The 20,831-nt window shown below is 38.4% G+C and overlaps 1 protein-coding gene across 2 annotated transcripts in view; it reads right to left on the bottom strand.

Moving 5' to 3' along the window:
• Prim2 (DNA primase subunit 2) overlaps positions 1-20,831 on the bottom strand; it is a 127,724-nt gene that overhangs the window by 56,964 nt on the left and 49,929 nt on the right. For both annotated transcript variants that reach the window (XM_067150809.2, XM_067150810.2), the window contains 2 exons: positions 18,498-18,731; positions 5,303-5,443 (listed from right to left, as the gene is read on the bottom strand). In XM_067150809.2, coding sequence (XP_067006910.2) covers positions 5,303-5,443; positions 18,498-18,731 — 375 coding nt within the window. The remainder of the gene's footprint in view (positions 1-5,302; positions 5,444-18,497; positions 18,732-20,831) is intronic.

Raw genomic sequence — 20,831 nt, 5'->3', positions numbered from 1 at the left:
GATGTATGAAGACGTGTTCTTGTTCTGTAGACGAGCTTGGTACATATTTTACAGAAAATGATAGGGTGACAAAGTGGAGGAAGGTGCAGTGTTCCTCCCAAGTACATCAGAGGGTATCATAATATACTAAATAAGGTACCTGGAGTCATTGGTAAAATAAGAAATGCAAAGATATACTGGATGAAGTAGTTACAAATCAGTACATTGGAGATGTTCAAGCCAATTACAGCAGAGAATGGGATGCAAAGTTGACAGACAAGGTAGAAATAAAAGCTTTTATCGGTTTACTCTATCTGGTAGGTGAACTGAGAGGCAGCAAGCATAGACTAGAGGAATTTTGTGGTACAGATTGTGATGGTGTTGAGAAGAAGTTCAGACTTGTGATGCCATTAAGACATTTCAAATTCCTAATCAGGTGCATTCGATGACCGGATGAGCAGGGAAGAAAAAGGAAATTTGATCGCCTTGCACCAGTTTAGGAGTTGTTCACAATTGTAAAAAGTGTTATTCTCTTAAACAGACTGTCACACTTGATGAGAAACTGGAAGCTTTCAGAAGAAGATGCACGTTTAAGCAAAACATTCCTTCTAAACAAAACAAATATGGCAAATTCAGAAGTCCTCTTCTCTTATAATCTAAAGATCTATGCCAGTAAACAACACTAAGGTGTTTATAACATCAGCTATCCCAATAAATTAAATTCTTAAAACAAATTTGAGTACTCTGAGGTAACATTGCACCTGTATCTGACAGATACATCACAACTGATGGTGTAAAATTTAGTGTGCGAATGATAGTGTGTTAAAAACAGACATGGAACACGAAAAGGAACGCATAATAACAAAATGACAGGACAGTGTGGGAAGCGGGAGCAATAGAAAGAGGAGATATGGACCGTCTCCACATCTGCATACACTGCCATCTCCCAATCAATCCCAACTCTTTCACATACATCTTATCCCAGCCTCTGATAAGTTCATTCCTTCTCCCCAGCTTCATCACGTGAGTAGGCTTCAACATTTATAATGTCATCTTGACAGATCTTCAGTCTTGATGTGGGATGTGTGGGATAACAGCAAGAAAGCCAGATAAAGATAGGAAAAGGGTAGAAATATAAGATAACGATGAACGCAAGGAGTAAAAGACTAGGAATACAAGGCAAACACAAGAAGAGAAAAAGATCCTTATGGATCAGTGTACGATGAAAAGGACCAAAAAAGTGCAAATGGAGAGAGAGAGAGAGAGAGAGAGATTGAGAGAAAGGGAGGGTTATAGTTTATAGATGAAGTATAACTGGGCAACCATCCCTCCTAACACTATTCAGAGGGTAAAGAAGGAACATGCCCAATTCTTCGAAAAATGAAAGCATCAGCAAAAGAAAGGAAATGGCCATGAAGGGCATGAAAACAAAACACCTAGACCTTGCAAATCTAGTACTGTAAGGATCAGAAGAGATCAAGAATTGACTAAGGGATGTTGGACAGGAAAGATTAGCCTCACACAAGTAAACGACAGCAATGCCAGACTCAGCTAAGGTCCCCAACCTATGCTCTCATCCCTGGAGTAACCTTTTAGTTGCCTCTTACAACAGGCAGATGATACAGTGGAAGTATTCTATTGCCCCAACCACAGGAGAAGGAGAGATAGGAACTTGAAAAGGAAAACATAATAGGATGAATGCAATGACAGAGTGGAAAGAGGGAGCATGTCTTCAAATAGGTATTATGGCATTATCTTACATAATTTGATAAATTTTAAAGTGAATAAATGTAATATTTTATCACAGACTCCGAATAATTAATGACAGGGATAAGATTATCACACAGAATACTAGTGCTAATAAAGCAATAAAATACACTATCCTAAGTGATATCACAGAATGAAAGTTTATAATTTTAATAACACATTTATGCACAGTAAAAATATAAACTAATTTAAGTGAATTACTATGATTTCAATACCGTATTTACTCGCATATCGGCCTCGCTTTTTATGTCAATTGTAAGGCCCCAAAATAGGAGAGTGAAGCTATTATGCGGAAAATTATATACAGAACATCTTTATAGACCGTTATGACTTTCAGCCCTCCTCTGTAAACCATGTGACCTTGCCGCGGTGGGGAGGCTTGCATGTCCCAATGAAGCAGATAGCCGAGCCGCAGGTGCAACCATATTGGATGGGTATCTGTTGAGAGACCAGACTAAGGAATGGTTCATCGAAAGTGGGGTAGCAGCCTTTCGGAAGTTTGCAAGAGCGGCAGTCTGGATGATTGACTGATTTGGCCTTGTAATAATACTCAATATGGCTTAGCTGTGTTGATACTGCTACACGGCTGAAAGCAATGGGAAACTACAGCTGTAACTAACTCCCAAGGACATGCAGCTCTCTCTGTACGAATGATGTACTGATGTGGCTTCCTCCCAGGTAAAATATTCCGGACATAAACTAGACCCCCATTCGGATCTCTAGATGGGGACTACACGAGAGGGGTCGATCATCAGGAAGATGAATACTGACATTCTGCGAGTCGGAGCGTGGAATGTTAGAAGTTTGAATCGCTGTGGTAGATTAAAGAATCTGAAAAGGGAGATGGATAGACTAAAGCTAGATGTAGTTGGTATAAGTGAAGTACGTTGGCAGGAAGAACAGGATTTTTACTACCGAATTATCATCACAAAATCAAACAGGGGAAATGCAGGAGTTGGTTTAATAATGAATTAGAAAATAGGGCAGTGGGTAAGCTACTATGACCAGCATAGTGAAAGAATTATTGTCATCAAGATAGACACCAAACCAATGCCCACCACAATAGTGCAGGTCTATATGCCTACTAGCTCAGAGGACGATGAGGAAATCGAAAGATTATATGAAGAGATAGAAGATTTAATACAATATGTAAAAGGTAACAAGAATCTAATTGTGATGGGAGACTGGAATGCAGTGGTAGGCCAAGGAAGAGAAGGTAATACAGTAGGAGAATTCAGATTGGGACAAAGGAATGAAAGAGGAAGTCGGCTGGTTGAATTCTGCACTGATCATAATTTAATCTTTGCCAATACTTGGTTCAAACACTACAAACGATGGCTTTATACGTGGACAAGACCTGGAGACACTGGAAGGTATCAAATAGACTTCATTATGATTAGGCAGAGATTCAGAAACCAGGTGTTGGATTGCAAAACCTTCCCAGGAGCAGACGTGGACTCTGACCACAACTTGTTGGTCAAGAAATGCCATCTGAAGCTGAAGAAATTGAAGAAAGGAAAGAATGCAAAAAGATGGGATCTAGACAAGTTGACAGAAAAGAGTGTGAGGGATTGTTTCAAGGAACATGTTGCGAAAGGACTAAATGAAAAAGCTGAAGGAAACACAGTAGAGGAAGAGTGGATAATCATGAAAAATGAAGTCAGTAGGGCTGCTGAAGAAATGTTAGGAAGGAAGAAAAGATGAACTATGAATCAGTGGATAACTCAGGAGATACTAGACCTAATTGTGAATGACAAAAATACAAGAATGTTGGAGATGAAGAGGGAAGAAAAGAATACAGGCGATTAAAGAATTAAGTGGATAGAAAGTGCAAGGTAGCTAAGGAAGACTGGCTGAAAGAGAAGTGCAAGGATGTCGAAGGCTATATGGTCCTAGGAAAGGTAGATGCTGCATACAGGAAAATCAAAGAAACCTTTGGAAAAGGAAATCTAAGTGTATGAATATCAGATGGAAATATACTTCTAGGGAAAGAAGAGAAAGCAGAAAGATGGCAGGAACAAATCCAACAGTTGTATCAAGGTGAAGATGTAGATAAATAGGTGCTGGAACAAGAAGAGGCTGTTGATGCTAATGAAATGGGAGACCCAATTTTGAGGTCAGAGTTTGACAGAGCTGTGAGCGACCTAAATAGGAACAAGGCACCTGGAATTGATGACACTCCCTCTGAATTACTGACTGCCTTAGGAGAAACCAGCATGGCAAGGTTATTCCATTTAGTGTGTAAGATGTATGTGACAGGAGAAGTCCCATCCGATTTTCGGCAGAATGTTGTTATACCTATTCCCAAGAAAGCCGGTGCTGACAGGTGTGAAAACTACCGCACCTTTAGTTTAGTATCTCATGCCTGCAAAATTTTAACACGTGTTATTTACAGAAGAATGGAAAAACAAGTTGAAGCTGAGTTGAGAGAAGATCAATTTGGCTTCAGAAGAAATGTAGGAACACGTGAAGCAATCCTGACTTTACGTCTGATCTTAGAGGATTGAATTAAGAAGGATGAGCCCACGTACATGGCATTCGTAGATCTAGAAAAGGCATTCGATAATGGTGATTGGATCAAGCTATTTAGGATTCTGAAGGTGATTGGGATCAGATACCGAGAATGAAGAATTATCTACAATCTGTATAAAAATCAGTCTGCAGTGATAAGAATCGAGGGCAGTTTGTCCCCCCTCCTTTTCAATGTTTACATAGAGCAGGCAGTGAAGGAAATCAAAGAGGAATTCGGAAAGGGATTCACAATCCAAGGAGAGGAAATCAAAACCTTGAGATTTGCCGATGATATTGTTATTTTATCTGAGAATGCGGAGGATCTCGAGAAGTACTTCTTTTGAAAATGGAATGTCTCCAAATGTGCTTTGTTCCCCAGCCATGGGCACTTTATTTGAATGAATCACTAACCAGATGGCCAAGCCATGCGCTATTATATTGACATAACAGATTTTCTTCTGATGGCAATGCATTCACCGTACTTTGTTTGTAATTACACAATGATATTGAAAGGTTTAAAATCACAACAACATTTGGGAGGTAGAGGTTTCGAACGAACTGCACTGTCGGCAACCCTGAAGATGGTTTTCCATGGTTTCCCATTTTCACACCAGGCAAATGCTGGAGCTGTACCTTAATCAAGGCCACAATCGATTCCTTCCCACTTCTAACCCTTTCCCGTCCCATTGTTGCCGTAAGACCTATCTGTATCGGTGCAACATTAAAAAATATTGGAACAAGGTGAAAAAACTTTGACATACAAAGTTTGTTTGAAGACAATCCATTTTCTTGAGAAGTACTTGTTGGATTTTGAGAATCACATCCTTGAATTTGAGTTCACACTGAATCTCTACCACTCTGTTTCAAAGTCTTTAGAATCCCACAAGCCTAAGCCCATCCATAGCATAAATAACAATTTTTCTAATGGGATAAGGAAGTAAATGATTTTATCAAAATCATAGCAACTATGCTTCAAACAAAAACTGAAGCAAGACACTTCGAAGCTCAGACATACTTTCAGTAACACCTGAATAAAAATACTTACAGAATCAAGTTGTTCAGGTTGAATCCCAGCTTTATCTTTATTGAGGTAGTAATCTTCTCCAGTATAACTATGATGCAAACCTCCAAGAAACTTGTGTAAACGTTCATCCTCTTCCAACTGAGGTAACTGGCGAGCAGTCATCTAGAAAGTGTAAAAAAGATTTAAATTACACAAAAGCAATTTATAATATAGCAAGAATCCTGGAGAAAGCCAAATGGTTAAAAAAATGAAATTCCTAAAAAATTACAAATATATTTTCACTGAAGACGGCATTTTTCACTTTTGACTACAGAATTCTTTCTTATGACAATTAGGTAGTTACTGCCAATAAAGTTGGTCCAATTACTATCTGTGGTCTTAGATACAGAAATAAAGGAACGGGAACAAACTAATGACGGAAGCAAACAAATTTGAGGTTAACTGACAGGTCCCTGTGGGAAAAAGGGAGCACCAGAAGAGAGTGACAACGATGAATGCACAAGGACAAACTCTACATCCTGTGGCACTGCAATCTACATAAAGAGGACATCTCACCATCAGTCTCAATCCTTCAAGATTTATTATTTTAGAGATGCCAATGAGTTCATTACTGCTTCCCAGCTTAATCGAGAAGGCGACCACGGGTTATGAATGTGAAAGCAATTATCATATTACACTTCTTGATGCGGGAAGTGTACTGTACGAAAAAATCCACATACAAGAAAAGGGAGAGACAAGAACACATTCCTGAATCTTTAGCTTTAACATCTGCAATGTACCACAGGCATTTTGAAATGACATCATTTAGGCTGTCTGCATGCTAATTTTATGTTCCATTTTACTCTACCAGGTGATGAGAGAAACCTGAACTCTGCTGGGTAACCTACTTCTTCTTCTTCTTTTCCTACCACTTTTCCCACACCTGTGGGGTTGTGGGTGCGAACTGCGTCGCACAAGTGGATTTGGCCCTGTTTTATGGCTAGATGCCCTTCCTGACACCAGCCCTAAATAGAGGGATGTAATCACTATTGCGTGTTTTTGTGGTGGTTGGTAGTGTAGTGTGTTGGGTGAACATGAAGAGGAGAGTGTTGGGAAGGACACAAACACCCAGTCCCCGAGCCAGAAGAATTAATCAGATGCGATTTAATTCCCCGACCTGGCCGGGAATCGAACCCGGGACCCTCTGAACCGAAGGCCAGTACGCTAACCATTCAGCCAATGAGTCGGACTCTGCTGAGTAACCTACTACTGAGTTTTAATTAAACTTAATCAGGTAAACACCAAATGTGTCACCAGAGATAAAGTACAGTTGAGTGCATGGAATCTTGATGATATAGAAACAGTGGTTTATGTTGGTAACAAAATTTTACAATGCCTCTGTCCTATCCAGGACCAGCCCCTTATCAAGTTGAAGCAATTCCCTTGAGTTGATTCGCAGCCGACCCTTACCCTTGGTTCACATTCAGTGGATACAAGTTGCGAAGTCCAACAAGGTCAAGATAGATAAGCAATCAAGTTACATCAGTTTGACAGGCTGCAAGCCTTAACCAATATTCAGAATTAATCATATATCTTTGTTTATGTATATGTTCGTGGTTTGCTACCTTCCATGTAGTACAAAATGCTGTGTCTGCTTTTCATTGGAGTGAAACTGCTTAAATACTAGGCTATAAAATTTAATATATCATTTGGAGTAGTTTCATTTCTTTATGTGTCATTAAATTTAGTTACATTACAATTACAGTGGTTTGTTAGAAGTGGTTTGTTGTCGAAGAAATGGCAATAGAATATAATAAATCATAATTATTTAATCTTACATAAAGAAACAGCAACTGCTATGTTCGATGTTTTTCTGTATGTGTCAATGAGCTACTCGAGGTAGAAAGGGGGCGGAATTTCGGAGTACTGTTCTACGTGGCTGGTGTAGACACACTTTACAGAGCAGTGAGTTTCAACCACTCCCTTTACGCCTCCCTTTTCACTTCTCACCGAGAGCTGACCTTTGTTCTTGTGAGTCAGAATTTACTTCAAAACATTAAGAAACTAGCTCATCAAGGAGCTGGTAAGGCCAACAAATGTTATGGAGCTTGTACGAACATGAGATAAAAGAAAATATAATTCGAAACTAGATCCATTGGCATGATTCTGTGCTGTCAACTGTACATGCCGATATTGTAAGAAATAGAGAACAAGACGGACTTTTTTCCTGCCGACTAGCTCTGCTAGCCTTAAACCCGCACTTGGGATCTGAAGGCCAACACACTACCACTTATTCATAGAAGTAACTAGAAAGGAACAAAGGCGGCCATTTCTGCAAGCTTTTGCTGGGTCAAAAGCTGTCCAACCAATAACCTATTCATTACAGTGTGCAAGGGAAAATAACTGAAGGCCAGTTTGAGAGAATCTTACTTATATTTTGTTACCATGAACATGCAGTTCCCTTTGTTAATCAATTGTAGTGCCAGTCACGGTAGTTAGGGCCATACAATTACAATTTTTATTAATGTAACTGCATACCCCAAAGTAATTTGATCAGTTATACCTTTCAGTGAGCAGGTTAATTAACGCCCATCATTACATCACAGCTTGCATAAGTTCCAAATCTACTGGAGCCAAGTCAGCAGTAAAACAAACGTGAAACCTCGTTATGACGTTTCTGCAGGGGATAAGAAAAACAAACGTGTTAACCGAGAAAATGTATTAACGAATATACAATTAAAAACTATCCAAAAGAAGTATGGAAACACTGGGTACGACTTTTTCTGACATGAGGACATTTTACATCGTGCATCTGCAGTTACAGTGAAAGCTATAGCCCTATCTACCATTTCTAAAGAAGAAAGTATTCAAAGACGTGAAAAACACGAGAGAACAAATATGAAAACCGCTCCCGGTGGGGATTATAAAATAAAGAGAACATTGAAACACATGAAAAACGCCACACAACAAATATGAAAATGTGGACAGAGGCCAACAAAAAACAAATGTTAGTAGAAGCCTTTTATTTAGGAGCAGTGGGTAATTAAACATTATTTTCTAGTCACACTCTTAGACAATGAATTGGTGGTTACACTTGACCATATGCAACTACAAAGGATGACTTTGGCCCAATTTTGAATCGAACAAAACTTCGACCAACTTGGCTGATCGAGTCAAATATGATATTTTCCATATCCATAACTAGGCCGTCACAGGACAAATATACACCACACAAGTCAATTTCACGCGATTATATTTGTAATCCAGATATAGGCAACCATATCATGCGACAAATATTCGCTATATTTCACTACTGCGCCCAACACGAAATAAATTTCTACCTTATGAATGGAATGCTGAAATACAAACACAAACAGGCTCATTCTTCTATTCAGCAATCTCGCTCGTTAACTGGCAAGCAAAACTGAACATTTCTGAGGCTAAAAACAGTTTGCTCCTGAAAGTGCAACTTATCCTGTGAAGTTCAGGAAGGCCTTTTCCCGTAATCACACAACTGTGGCGACAGCTCTTATCCGAGTTGGAAATTTTTTTTTCTTTCACAAGGGATGACAAATACTGTAGCATTTTCAGGGCTAGGAAAAATGTGATCGTACTAAACAGTAATAGCGAAAAATTGTGACGCGACAAGCAAGATATTTTTATATAGATTTATTACAATGAGAATCGGGACTTCGAATTTATGACATGCTAAGTGGGAAAATGTGTTGATGAGGAATGCGCTAACGAGGTTTCACTGTACATATGTACAGTTCCCCTGGTCTGTTATACCTGTAACTCAGATCTCTGCCAACAGAACTAGAATGACAGAGGCCATCGCAGATCAAGCGAGAGAGCATCTGATGCAAAATCAGAAGGTTGTCACCAGCGTCCAGTTGGTCATTTGTATTCTGTACCTAACCTATCAATACAATCAACACAACCTAATTAGCTGAAAGTCTATTTCAAGATCTTTAAAAAAATAAACTTAATATTGATATAATGCACTCCATTTTGGTGATGACAGCAGTAAGATGAGGAGCACGTTATTTTGTATCTCCAAGTTTGTCCTTGTTTTGCCTTTTGTTGCTCACTCTGCCCTTACTGACTGGCAAATGTGTATGTTTTCAGCTTATTTTGAGCATGTATGTGAAATATTCATCTGCCAATTATAAAATGTTTATAAAATTATCTTTGGGGTTGCATGTGTAAAGGGGGGATCTTTGTTCTACACAGTAAAACTGAGAAGGGAACTGTTTAAAAACACTATGGAAGGCCTGGCTCCTTATTTTTCATGTCTTGCTAGTGGCAGAAAGGACCCTTGTTTAGAGTGTTCTGGTCAGTATCAGAAAGCATCGGCATGATGCCAGAAAGAACCCTTGTTGGTAGTGTTCTGGAAATTGTCAGAGGGTGTGAGAATGTTCCACCCTCATCTAAGAAGGTGCAAACACTGTGCTGTAGAATTCTGCACATGATTGGTTGACTGATTTGCTTGTTTTGTAAGGGTGACACTTGCAAACCAGGGAAAGTGGGGGTGTGTGTAATATCATAAGACGGAAAGTTAGCTTCTTGCATTCTCATCTTGGTTCTCTGTCGAGGAGGTCATGTCCGTTCTGAGCTCTCGCTCCTCTGGGGAGTTCCAGCCTAGATAACGGGATATTGTAAGGTTTATTTACTTTAACATGTCTTAACCTTTTCACATGCAGGAATGTTACGGGGTAGTCTTGCATCTTCGATGATTTAATTTAATCACAAAAGCGTTTTTCAGCACTAAGACGCATTTGTATATGGGGGCAGGTAACCTTCCTATATAAATTGAAATATTATAATCATGTTATTGGTTTTTTTCCTACTTGCCTGTCTTCAACAGAATGGGACTAGCCAACTGCATAAGGAATCTTCAGTTTCAATAATAATAATAATAATAATAATAATAATAATAATAATAATAATGTTATTTGCTTTACATTCCACTAACTACTCTTTTACGGTTTTCGGAGATGCCGAGGTGCCAGAATTTTGTCCCGCAGGAGTTCTTTTACGTGCCAGTAAATCTACCGACACAAGGCTGATGTATTTGAGCACCGTCAAATACCACCGGACTGAGCCAGGTTCGAACCTGCCAAGTTGGGGTCAGAAGGCCAGCGCCTCAACCGTCTGAGCCACTCAGCCCGGCCTTCAGTTTCAAAATAGGTGTTCAATTCGATACGCTGCCACCTCCTGGCATGGAATTGCGAATAGTATGGTAATGGTACGAGGTAGAACGAAATGAAATGATAGTTATAATTTTAAAATGTATCCACTGACTAGAATTTAATACAAATAATGATGAAAAATGATTAGGAATTAAAAATAATCAGTGGATCTAATTCGCAATGCCTTATTCTCTAATAAAATATAGATTACAGTAAAATAAGGCACTGCCGTCAAGTGAAATCTAATAGCCTACAGTATATCCATCAAACTAGAAGTTAAAATAACACTTAAAATACACAGATAAACTAAACCAGAATCAATAGAATCAAATGAAGTTAACAATAAAATTAACAACTAGTAGAAAACACACTTTTATACATGACCAGACAGGCCACTATCCCTCATGAAACGGATAACGAGGTCAGCTAACTGTACTCCCATAAATTCACTGTATATTTGAAATCACCCTTGTCAATACTTAGAGTTAATTACTGATTTATTTTCATGTAATACACTGCACGTTTTGAGGACCTCACTGTCCTCTTCGTCCGCGGTTTACTCAAACTACCAAATATATCTTGAACCTGAATTACTGTTAAATACCCATCGCATCTTAACAAGTCCTCTTACTGTACGACATACAGTGAAACCTCGTTAGTGTGTTCTCATTAACATGTTTTCTCACTTATCACGCCATAAATTAGAAGTCCCGATTCTCATCGTGTTAAATCTATATAAAAAATACCTCACTTATTGCGTCGCGAATTTTCGCTATTACCGCTTAGTACGATCACATTTTTCCCTAGCCCACAAAATGTTATTTTGTCATCCCTTGAGAAACAAACATGAGTTAAGACCCGCTGACACAGTTGTGTGATTACGGAAAAAAGCCTTAAATTCCTGAACTTCACAGGATAAGTTACATGTTTGGGGAGCACACCGTTAGCCTCAGGAATGTTGCAGTTTACTTGCCGTTTAGCAGCAAGATTGCTGAATAACACAGTGAGTCTATTTGTGCTTGTATTTCGCATTCCATTCAGAGTTAGAAAGTTATTTAGTGTTGAGTGGTACAGTGAAGTGTAGCGAATATTTGTCACATTATACAGTAGCCTATATCTGGATTAAGAACATATAAACATACCTATCGCATCACGGATTTTTGCTATTACCACTTACTATGAGTACGATCACATTTTTCCTAGCCCTGAAAATGTTATTTGTCATTCATTGTGAAAGAAATGTAATTTACAACTCGGGTAAGAGCCGTCATCAAAGTTGCAGGATTACGAAAAAGGTGAGCCTATTTGTGCTAGTATTTTGCATTCCATTCAGAAGTTAGAAATTTGTTTTGTGTTGAGTGATACAGTGATATTTTGTCGTGTGATACAGTAGCCGATATGTGGATTAGGAACATAATCGTGTGAAAGTGACTAGTGTGGTGCATATTTGTCTTGTGATAGCCTAGTTATAGATATGGAAAAAGTCACGAAATTCCTTACTAATGAAGACAAAATTAAAATCTTTCAGAAAGTGGACTGGCATCCACATCTTTAAGCATGCAGAGATCACAAGTATTGAACTCGCACCTTCAAGTTTCGACTCGATCCTTCGACTTTGTCAAAGATTTTCAAAATGGCGGTCAAAGTCATTCCTATTGATTCTTCCCGGTCGCACATAGTTGAGTGTAACCTCCAATTCTTTGTCTAAGAGTGTGACCAGAAAATAAAGTTTAATAACCCACTGCTCCAAAATAAAAGGCTTTTACTACCATTTCTTTTAGAAGGAGTGTGATCTGCAATAATACTTGGACATTTTTATTGGGCCCCGTGCATATGTTTTCAGATTTGTTGTTTGATGTTTTTTTCACATCTTTCAGTGCACTTGTTCTTTTATAAGCCCCAGAAGGAAAGGTTTTCTTATTTATTCTCTCGTGTTTTTCACACATTTTAATACTTTCCTCTCATCTTTAGAAGTAGATATAATTTTCGCTGTACCCGCGGATACGCAACCTAAAATGCCCTAATGTCGGAAATAATTGTATCTAGTGTCTGTTGGATAGTTTTTATTCATATATTCAATAGCACGTTTTCTCGTTTAAAACATTCATTTTTGTTGTCCCCTGCAGAAACGTATTAACGAGATTTTACTGTATTTAATTCTAAACATCCCTTAACTGATGTATAATGCGTGTAATAAATAAACTACACTATTCTATTTACAATATTATTAAAGTGTCAGCCTTGTCTATTACCTAAAAATAGGGTCCTGAAAAATCGTATTTGCAATAAATGCAAATTTTTGAATCTTGTACTGAATCCAAGCCTACAACAATTGTAATGTGGAATAAAATCATTTTTACGCATAAATAGAAGTGCGACAAAATGCGAATTGTAACCCAGAATGCGAAATAGGTATGAATATGCGATTTTGGTGCGAATTCTGCACAAATGTGCTTTTTTACTATCAAAAACAACATATTTCTGCAAAATTGTCTGAAATACTCAAAATATGATGCATAAATCTTTCGGCCGTTTCGATCGATGAAGAGAAGTAGCCAATCGATTGCTGCTTGCCGACTTTAATTGATATTTACAATGGGAATAGCAACGAGAATAAGATCGGTATTGATTATTATTGAAATGTAAATTGAGTGTCATGGAAATAACGAGATAGATGCAGCGTTGTTTTCCAGTTGTTCAAAACTGAAACTAGTGAATAGTAGAAAGTCGAGCGATCGTTTAGGTTACAGGGCGCATGACAAAAAAAGCGCACGAAAGGGCTCAGCAATATGCAGAGGATGGTTTATATGCTACAGATTCAGTGACAGTGTTTTGCAAGTTTTGCCAAGTTGGGTGGGAAAAAAAAGGATGCATTGTGAAACATGTTAAATCTGAAAAACACGTGGGTAAGAGACGTGATAACGAAAGTTCAACCCCTGCTGCTAGTACGTCTCAAAGAAAGCAATCTTCTGTGCTTACACAGTTAGATAGTTGTAAACGACGAATAATTTCCAGAGATAACTTCTCGAAACGCACAGTTGAAGTATTTGCCAATGCAAATATACCTCTACATAAGCTGGAAAGCAAAGAGCTAAGAGCCTGGATTACTGAGTTTTCACATGAAGAGCTGCCATGTGTGAGAACTCTACGTAAAATATGTTTACTGGTAAGATTTTATTTCATTGATCGGGTACGATTTAGGTATTACAACATCGGAACCATGCGCAAAATCGAAGGATACCGAATTTGAGTACGATTTCCATATCAAACTATCTTACCTGTACCCAACTGATCCAGTGATTTTAAATTATTTTGTTATAATTCAAGGTCTTTCTTCCTTTCTAGAAGTTGCATCTGACCACCATTAAAAACAGCACAGGCTCTAGTGGGGAAGAACATCAACATACTCTGTGACGAATCTACAGATAGAATGGACCGTTGTGTTTTTATCATCATATTCCAAGTCCCAGCTGGATCGAAAAGTGAGCTGCACGTTGTTTCTGTGAACTAACTTGATGCAGGAAATGGTACAAACTGCTCTTTTGCTGCTTTAAAAGCTCTGCACAGTTACAGTGTACCATATGATGCAGTTGAAGTGTTTGTTAGTGACAGTGCCCCGTATATGACCTGGTGTTATGAACATTAAGTGTGGTCACAGGGGATCATTTAATGCATGTACAGTGCGGGGCACATAAGATCAGCTTGATTGGCAACAGTTGGGTCGCAGTGATGACAGATTTAAATCATGTGGTTGTAATGGTAAAGTCTGCATTTTTTAATACAAGACAGCGAAAATAAAATAATTTACAATTCTTAACATCAAAGTATGGTGCTTCAAAGGAAGCAAAGTTTTTTCCTGCACCTGTCATAACCCGATGGAATAGCTGGTTTCAGGCTGTCTTCTATCTGAGTGCTTACTTTACTGATGATGATACATTTTTCAAGATGTCTGATTTGAAAGACGTCAACAACTGTGGTATTAAGTACGTGACTGAGCTCGATTGCTGCAGTCGCTTAAGTGCGACCAATATCCAGTATTCAGGAGATAGTAGGTTCGAACCCCACTGTCGGCAGCAATGAAAATGGTTTTCCGTGGTTTCCCATTTTCACACCAGGTAAATGCTGGGGCTGTACCTTAATTAAGGCCACGGCTGCTTCCTTCCCAGTCCTAGCCCTTTCCTGCCCCATCATCGCCATAAGACATATCTGTGTCAGTGCGATGTAAAGCCAATAGCAAAAAAAAATATAAAAAAAAATTTAAGTACCTGACTGATCTGAGTGACCGAGAAGTGAATAGGCTACAGTCCCAGATGGTTTTTGTCACAGATCATGCAGGTGGATTGGTTGATCTCCTTACTGAACCTGAAGGGTCTCTGTATCCTACCTCTCATCTCCTCTCTCTCAAACTGCATAAACTTGATGCCAGTTTTATCTTCAATTGTGAGGGGAATTTTTCTGCAACAACTAATGATGCTTTGATGAAGCTCATTCCTCTACAGCAGGCTGCATGTAGAGACATATTTGTCATAGCTGCTCATTCTTCACAGTGCAAGCTAGCCACATAGAAAGCTAAATATCCCAACCATAAGCATTTTGTGTCAATTTCTCAAGCTTTGTATCCAAAAAATATAATTTTGAATAACACTGATAAATTAGATGAGCCTGAGAAATTGTTTGGAGTAACAGATCTCCCATGAAATTATGTCTGGTCTGGTTAGTGTTCTCTGAAACATGCAATTCAAACCCAGATGAAAGAAAGTGAAAAATGTGATGTCATGCTAGTATTAACTGCAGTTCAGACAGAGTTCAGCATATTTGCTAAATACTGTCTTGAGTTGTTGTGGACCCTAACGAACAACGTAGAGAGCGAGCGCGTGTTGTCTCATTACAACACAGTGGTTACAGACAGAAAAAAAAGCAATGCTGAAGTACTGACAATGCTTTCGTTGAACAATGAATTTGTAATCTGTGTGAACTAAGGACAATAATGGCACGTCAAACTTGGAATTGTTAAAATTAATAATACCCTGCGATTATTTTAACTTTGTAAATAGATGCTAATTTTGGAAAAAATAGAGGCTAATTTTGAAACAAATAGATGCTAATTTTTCAGGTCCCTACCTAAAAAGAATCAATTTATTAAAATCGGAGTCTTGTAAAAATGCTGAAATCTTCCAACCCAGAGTTTGTGTCTGCTAAATGTTGCGGTTACTTCCCTATATAACCATCTGTAGTCGAACACTCCCTCGAGTGGTAGTTTCTCACTCCTCAATAAATTAATACAGCGAAACCTTGGAATGCGAGTAACTTGGTCTACATGTGTTTTGTAAGACGAGCAAACATTTAAAATAAACTGTAACTTGATAAGCGAGTGAGGTTCCGCAATACGAGCGTCACGTGTACCTACGTTTTCCCCTCCTCCTGCCTCTCTCTTTCCTGGGAGAGTGTGTGCAATCATCTCCCATGCTGGACTTAAGTTGGCGTGCCTGGCTCGCATAGTCAACACCATACGAGTGTACATGTTATGTTTCTTTCATTAGTGTTATAACTGTGCTGCAACAATGGGCCCAGTGAACGAAAAGAAGGCTAGAAAGGAATTTGGTCGAAAGAAGGAGATGATTACGATGGAAGGAAATGATTGAAAAACACGAACGAGGTATGCAAGTGGCTGATATCACGAGATTTTATAACAAGTCTACGTTAACGGTTTGCACAATATTAATGAAGAAATAAAAGGGGTAGATGCAACAAAAGGACTCACAAGAGTATCAAAGCAATGGGCACATGTTCTGGAAGATGTAGAAAAGTTGGATTTTGTTTGGATAAATGATAAGCAACTAGCAGGTGATACTGAGACCGAGAATTTCATCTGCGAGAAGGCAAGGACACTGTACGCCAACCTCGTAAGTAAATTACCATGTACTTCACATACGTCAACAGAAGTTGAAGAAAGCTTCAAGGCCAGTAGGGGATGGTTTGATAACTTTACGAGGAGAAGTGGCACCCATAGTGTTGTTAGGCACAGGGAGGCTTCCAGTTCGGATGCTAAGGCAGCTGAGGCCACAGCAAGTTTTAAACTGCGATGAAATGAGACTTTTTTGAAAAAAGATGCTGAAGAGGACCTACATTACAGCAGAAAAAAATTCAGTGCCCGGTCACAAGCCAATGAAAGACCGTTTAACCCTGTTATTGTGTGATAATGCGAGCAGGGATTTAAAAGTAAAGCCCCTGCTTGTGTATCATTCTGAGAATCCACGGGTCTTCAAGAAATGCAAGGTGCAGAAGAGCCAGTTAAATGTTATGTAGAGGTTCAACACTAAGACTTGGGTCACTCGTATTTTTTTCGTTGAATGGATGAATGAGGTCTTTGGTCCTGTAGTAAAGAAATACCCTTCAGAAAGTAATCTGCTGCTCAAAGTCTTGCTGGTTATGGAAAATGCTCCTGCTCATCCTCCAGGCCTTGAGGCCTTGAGGACGACTTACTGGAGGAATTCAAGTTCATTAAGGTTAAGTTCCTTCCTCCCAACACTACTGCACTTCTCCAGCCTTTGGACCAGCAAGTCATTTTGAACTTCAAGAAGCTATACACCAAAACACTATTTCAACGATGCTTCGAAGTGACCGAAGGAACAAACCTTACCCTCCGAGAGTTTTGGAGAAATCATTTCCACATCGTGAACTGCCTGAAGATCATCGATAAAGCCTGGGATAGGGTCACCAAGAGAAGTCTCAGTTCTGCCTGGGGAAAGCTGTGGCCTGACTGTGTTCTTGGATGTGACTTTGAGGGGATTGTTGGTGACAATGAGCCGCCGATTATCGATGAAATTGTGTCCTTGGGGAAGACCATGGGGCTGGAAGTGAATGACGTGGACATTCAAGAGCTGGTGGAAGAACATAGCCAGGAACTCACTACCAACGAACTGATGGACCTGCATCATGAACAACAGGAGGAGGTTATGGAGATCTCGTCCGAGGAAGACAAAAAGTCAGTGGAATCTCTCACTTCAACGGAGATTCGAGAAAAGTCCAAAACGTGGGAAATGGTGAAAAATTTTGTAGAAAAACACCATCCGAATAAGTCTGTAGCAGTGCGAGCAATGAATCTGTTCAATGACAATGCAATGTCACATTTTCGTGAAATCCTCAAAAAGACACAAAAGCAACAGTCATTGGACAGGTTCCACATTAAAGTTGCACGAAAAGAAAACAATTCCAGTGAGCCAACAGACAGCAGTGATTTCGTTAGTGAAATTCGTGCTACACAGTAACTCTTCTCATGTCATCTTTCGTCTCCCTCACATCAACAATGATTCTATTGTAAGGTAAAGTGCAGTTTAATTTGTTTCACGTTATATTTTGTTTTAGAAGTGTTATACGAATAAATGTTTTTGTGTTGTGGATGAATCATCCGCGTTTCAATTGATTCTTATGGGAAAATTTGCTTTGATTTACGAGCGGTTTGAATTACAAGCATGTTGCCGGAATGAATTATGCTCGCAATCCAAGGTTCCACTGTATTCTGTTTCACACACACACAAACATACTTGGCCTTGACCTTAGTTTGGGGCAACATGCTAGCCAACTGAACATCGACAAGGCTAATTTCAAATATACAGTGAATTTATTGGAGTAGACATTTTAGTCAACAGGGACCAATACAAAATCAAATCACAATGGTTAAGTTAATGAAGTCTGCTGATTGCTCGTCATCTGCTCCTATCTTTGATTTGAAACTTGTTTGTTCCTTGTGTGTTTGTTCCAATACTTCAGTCATAACATTATATAATGTTATCCATTACTACTGATAATGAACATTAGCTATCAAAAGATACTTAGAGTATGTAATAGTGAGATATAAGCTGGTAAATATGGTATTGCTTAACAGGCTTCTAAGCTATGATCCTCAATTGTATGAGAATTTTTTAATAAGGAGCTAACAAAAATATATACATATATATATATATTGCACAAATGCAACAATGTAACAATTTCACTAATGAGCTTTATTTCACATAATCAATTATCAAATAAAAACCTCCACTTACCACAAGAGCATGAGATAAATTAGTCCTGAAGATGGTCTGAATGACTGAAAAAAGGTCTGTACTAGGAATGTATGCATAGCCAGAATTCAAATACACTTTCCGACTACGCACAAGATCCAGCACTTCTGAGAATGGAACTTTAAAGAAGTCTGTCATTTCTACGAAGGTTGGGGTGGCAATGAAAGTGGATGCCAAAAGATTTTCCTTCAAGTGATTCTTTTCATCTTCAGAGATCTGTAAACACAATAACAATTCATTAAATTATGAAAAATAGGTTCACTAATTTAACATCCCAGAATAAAGAAAATAAAGTAACACTATTCGTACATACAAATAAATACATGTAAATAGTACTAAATTTAAGAAAATATCATTTTTTTAAAACGAAATACTAACCCTAGCGACCTAATTAAGAAGGGAGCTCCTTGAATAAACCTAAAATATATTATTTTACATGATATCTACACTTTAAAAAAATTGTCTAAGGACCATCACTTGTGCTTATTATCTTAATGTTTTTTCATCTTAGTTTTTTCTTTATACAGCTGAAGATGGCCACTAAGTGGTCAAAACATGTTCAGTAAGTGTTAATATATATTCAATTTTGCCTGAGGCAAAAAATAAAGTATCGATTAGGTGGTTCTTTATATTAACTTCTTGATCATACAATGATCAGCCAGAACATTATGACCACCTACCTACTATCGATATAAACCCGTCCAGGCAATGGCAGCGTCATCTGATGAGGAATGACTGCTAATCAGACACACAAACGGTGCATGTAATATCAGCGAGTGTGCTGTCCGGGGAAGACACGCGATCTATGTGAGTTTGTCTTGATTTATAAATTTCATTTTTGTTCAGTATTAATAGCCACCAAATATCATAAAAAGAAAGAAAGGTTCCACCTAATCAATACTTATTTATTATCACATATATGATGGAATATCACATGTAAAATAGGACTGGTTTCGACCTCTTACAAGGTTCCATTCCATTCTTATAAATGTTTAGTCATGTATGAGGTGAGCTTTGTTGATATTTGTGAATATTACAGCAGCAAATTAACAGTAAAATACGCCAGTCAAGTGTAATTATATGCTGATGGCTCAATAAAATATATTACATACCTACATTAAAATATTAGCAAACATGGTTGAACGTGCTTAAATGCTCTTCTGAAAGTCTAAAACAGTTGATAACAATAAATCTTGCATTGTTTTGCGTTACGTATTACATTGAAATAATGTGAAATTTGCCCATTATACAAACATATAAACACATTAAAGTATTTAAAACATTGCACAGTATGCTTAGACGCAAAAGTCTGTTTGTAATCTAAATTAACAAGTGACAGCACATTCTTATGTTGTTTTAAAAAAGACTGATGAACATGCAAGTTAAAAGTCTGAATTTGCATAAGCCTTAGCCGATACACTTTGTGTAAAACTCAACCACTTTATCTTTCTAATAAGAATGGAACTTGTTTTAACTGAATAGGCAAAAGCCTATGGTAAATTATTCTTACATTATGCATTAGAAAGAAAAGATGAATCCTTTTTATAATTACATGTGTATATCGGGTCATTATATTATGTAATAAGAGTATTTAACTTGTTATAATTTTAGCTATGTTGTAACATTGGAACTCTTAGCAAAAGTGTAATCAACATAATGGTGTTAAATTTCAGAATATGTCATAAAGCTTTTAGGAATGAGGCATAATACAAAATGCAAACATAGGATTCTAATGCAGCTGAGGATGACCTTGTAAGAGGTCGAAACCGGTCCTATTATACATGTGATATTCCATCACATGTGATAATAAATAAGTATTGATTAGGTGGAACCTTTCTTTCTTTTTATGATACTATGTGAGTTTGACCGAGGGCAGATTGATGAACCTGCGCAGCCGATAACCCATGAATGTTAAAATGTTAACACTACGACATCGGCAACTACAACTGAAATGGGCATGTGACCATTGTCACTGGACTTTGGCGCAGTGACAGAGAACTGCAAGGTCTGATGAATCGTGATACCTTCTGCATAATGTCGATGGGAATGTGCGAATTCGCCGTTTTCCAGGGGAACAGCTCCTTGACACCTGTACTGCGGGACGGAGACAGGCTGGCTGCGGATCAATTATGCTCTGGGGAACATTCACACGGGCATCCAAGGATCCAGTGGAACTTGTGCTAGGCACCATGACAGCCGAGAAGTATCGAATACCGGTTGCAAATCATGTACACCCCTTCAGATTTCCCAACGGCAGTAACATTTTTCAACAAGATAATGCGCCATGTCACAAGGCTAGGAGGGTGATGGACTGGT

Source organism: Anabrus simplex, chromosome 7, assembly GCF_040414725.1.
Source record: "Anabrus simplex isolate iqAnaSimp1 chromosome 7, ASM4041472v1, whole genome shotgun sequence".
Classification (NCBI taxonomy): Eukaryota; Metazoa; Arthropoda; class Insecta; order Orthoptera; family Tettigoniidae; genus Anabrus; species Anabrus simplex.
The sequence above is the reverse complement of the archived record's forward strand: the minus strand, read 5'-3'. Positions and strand labels throughout refer to the sequence as shown.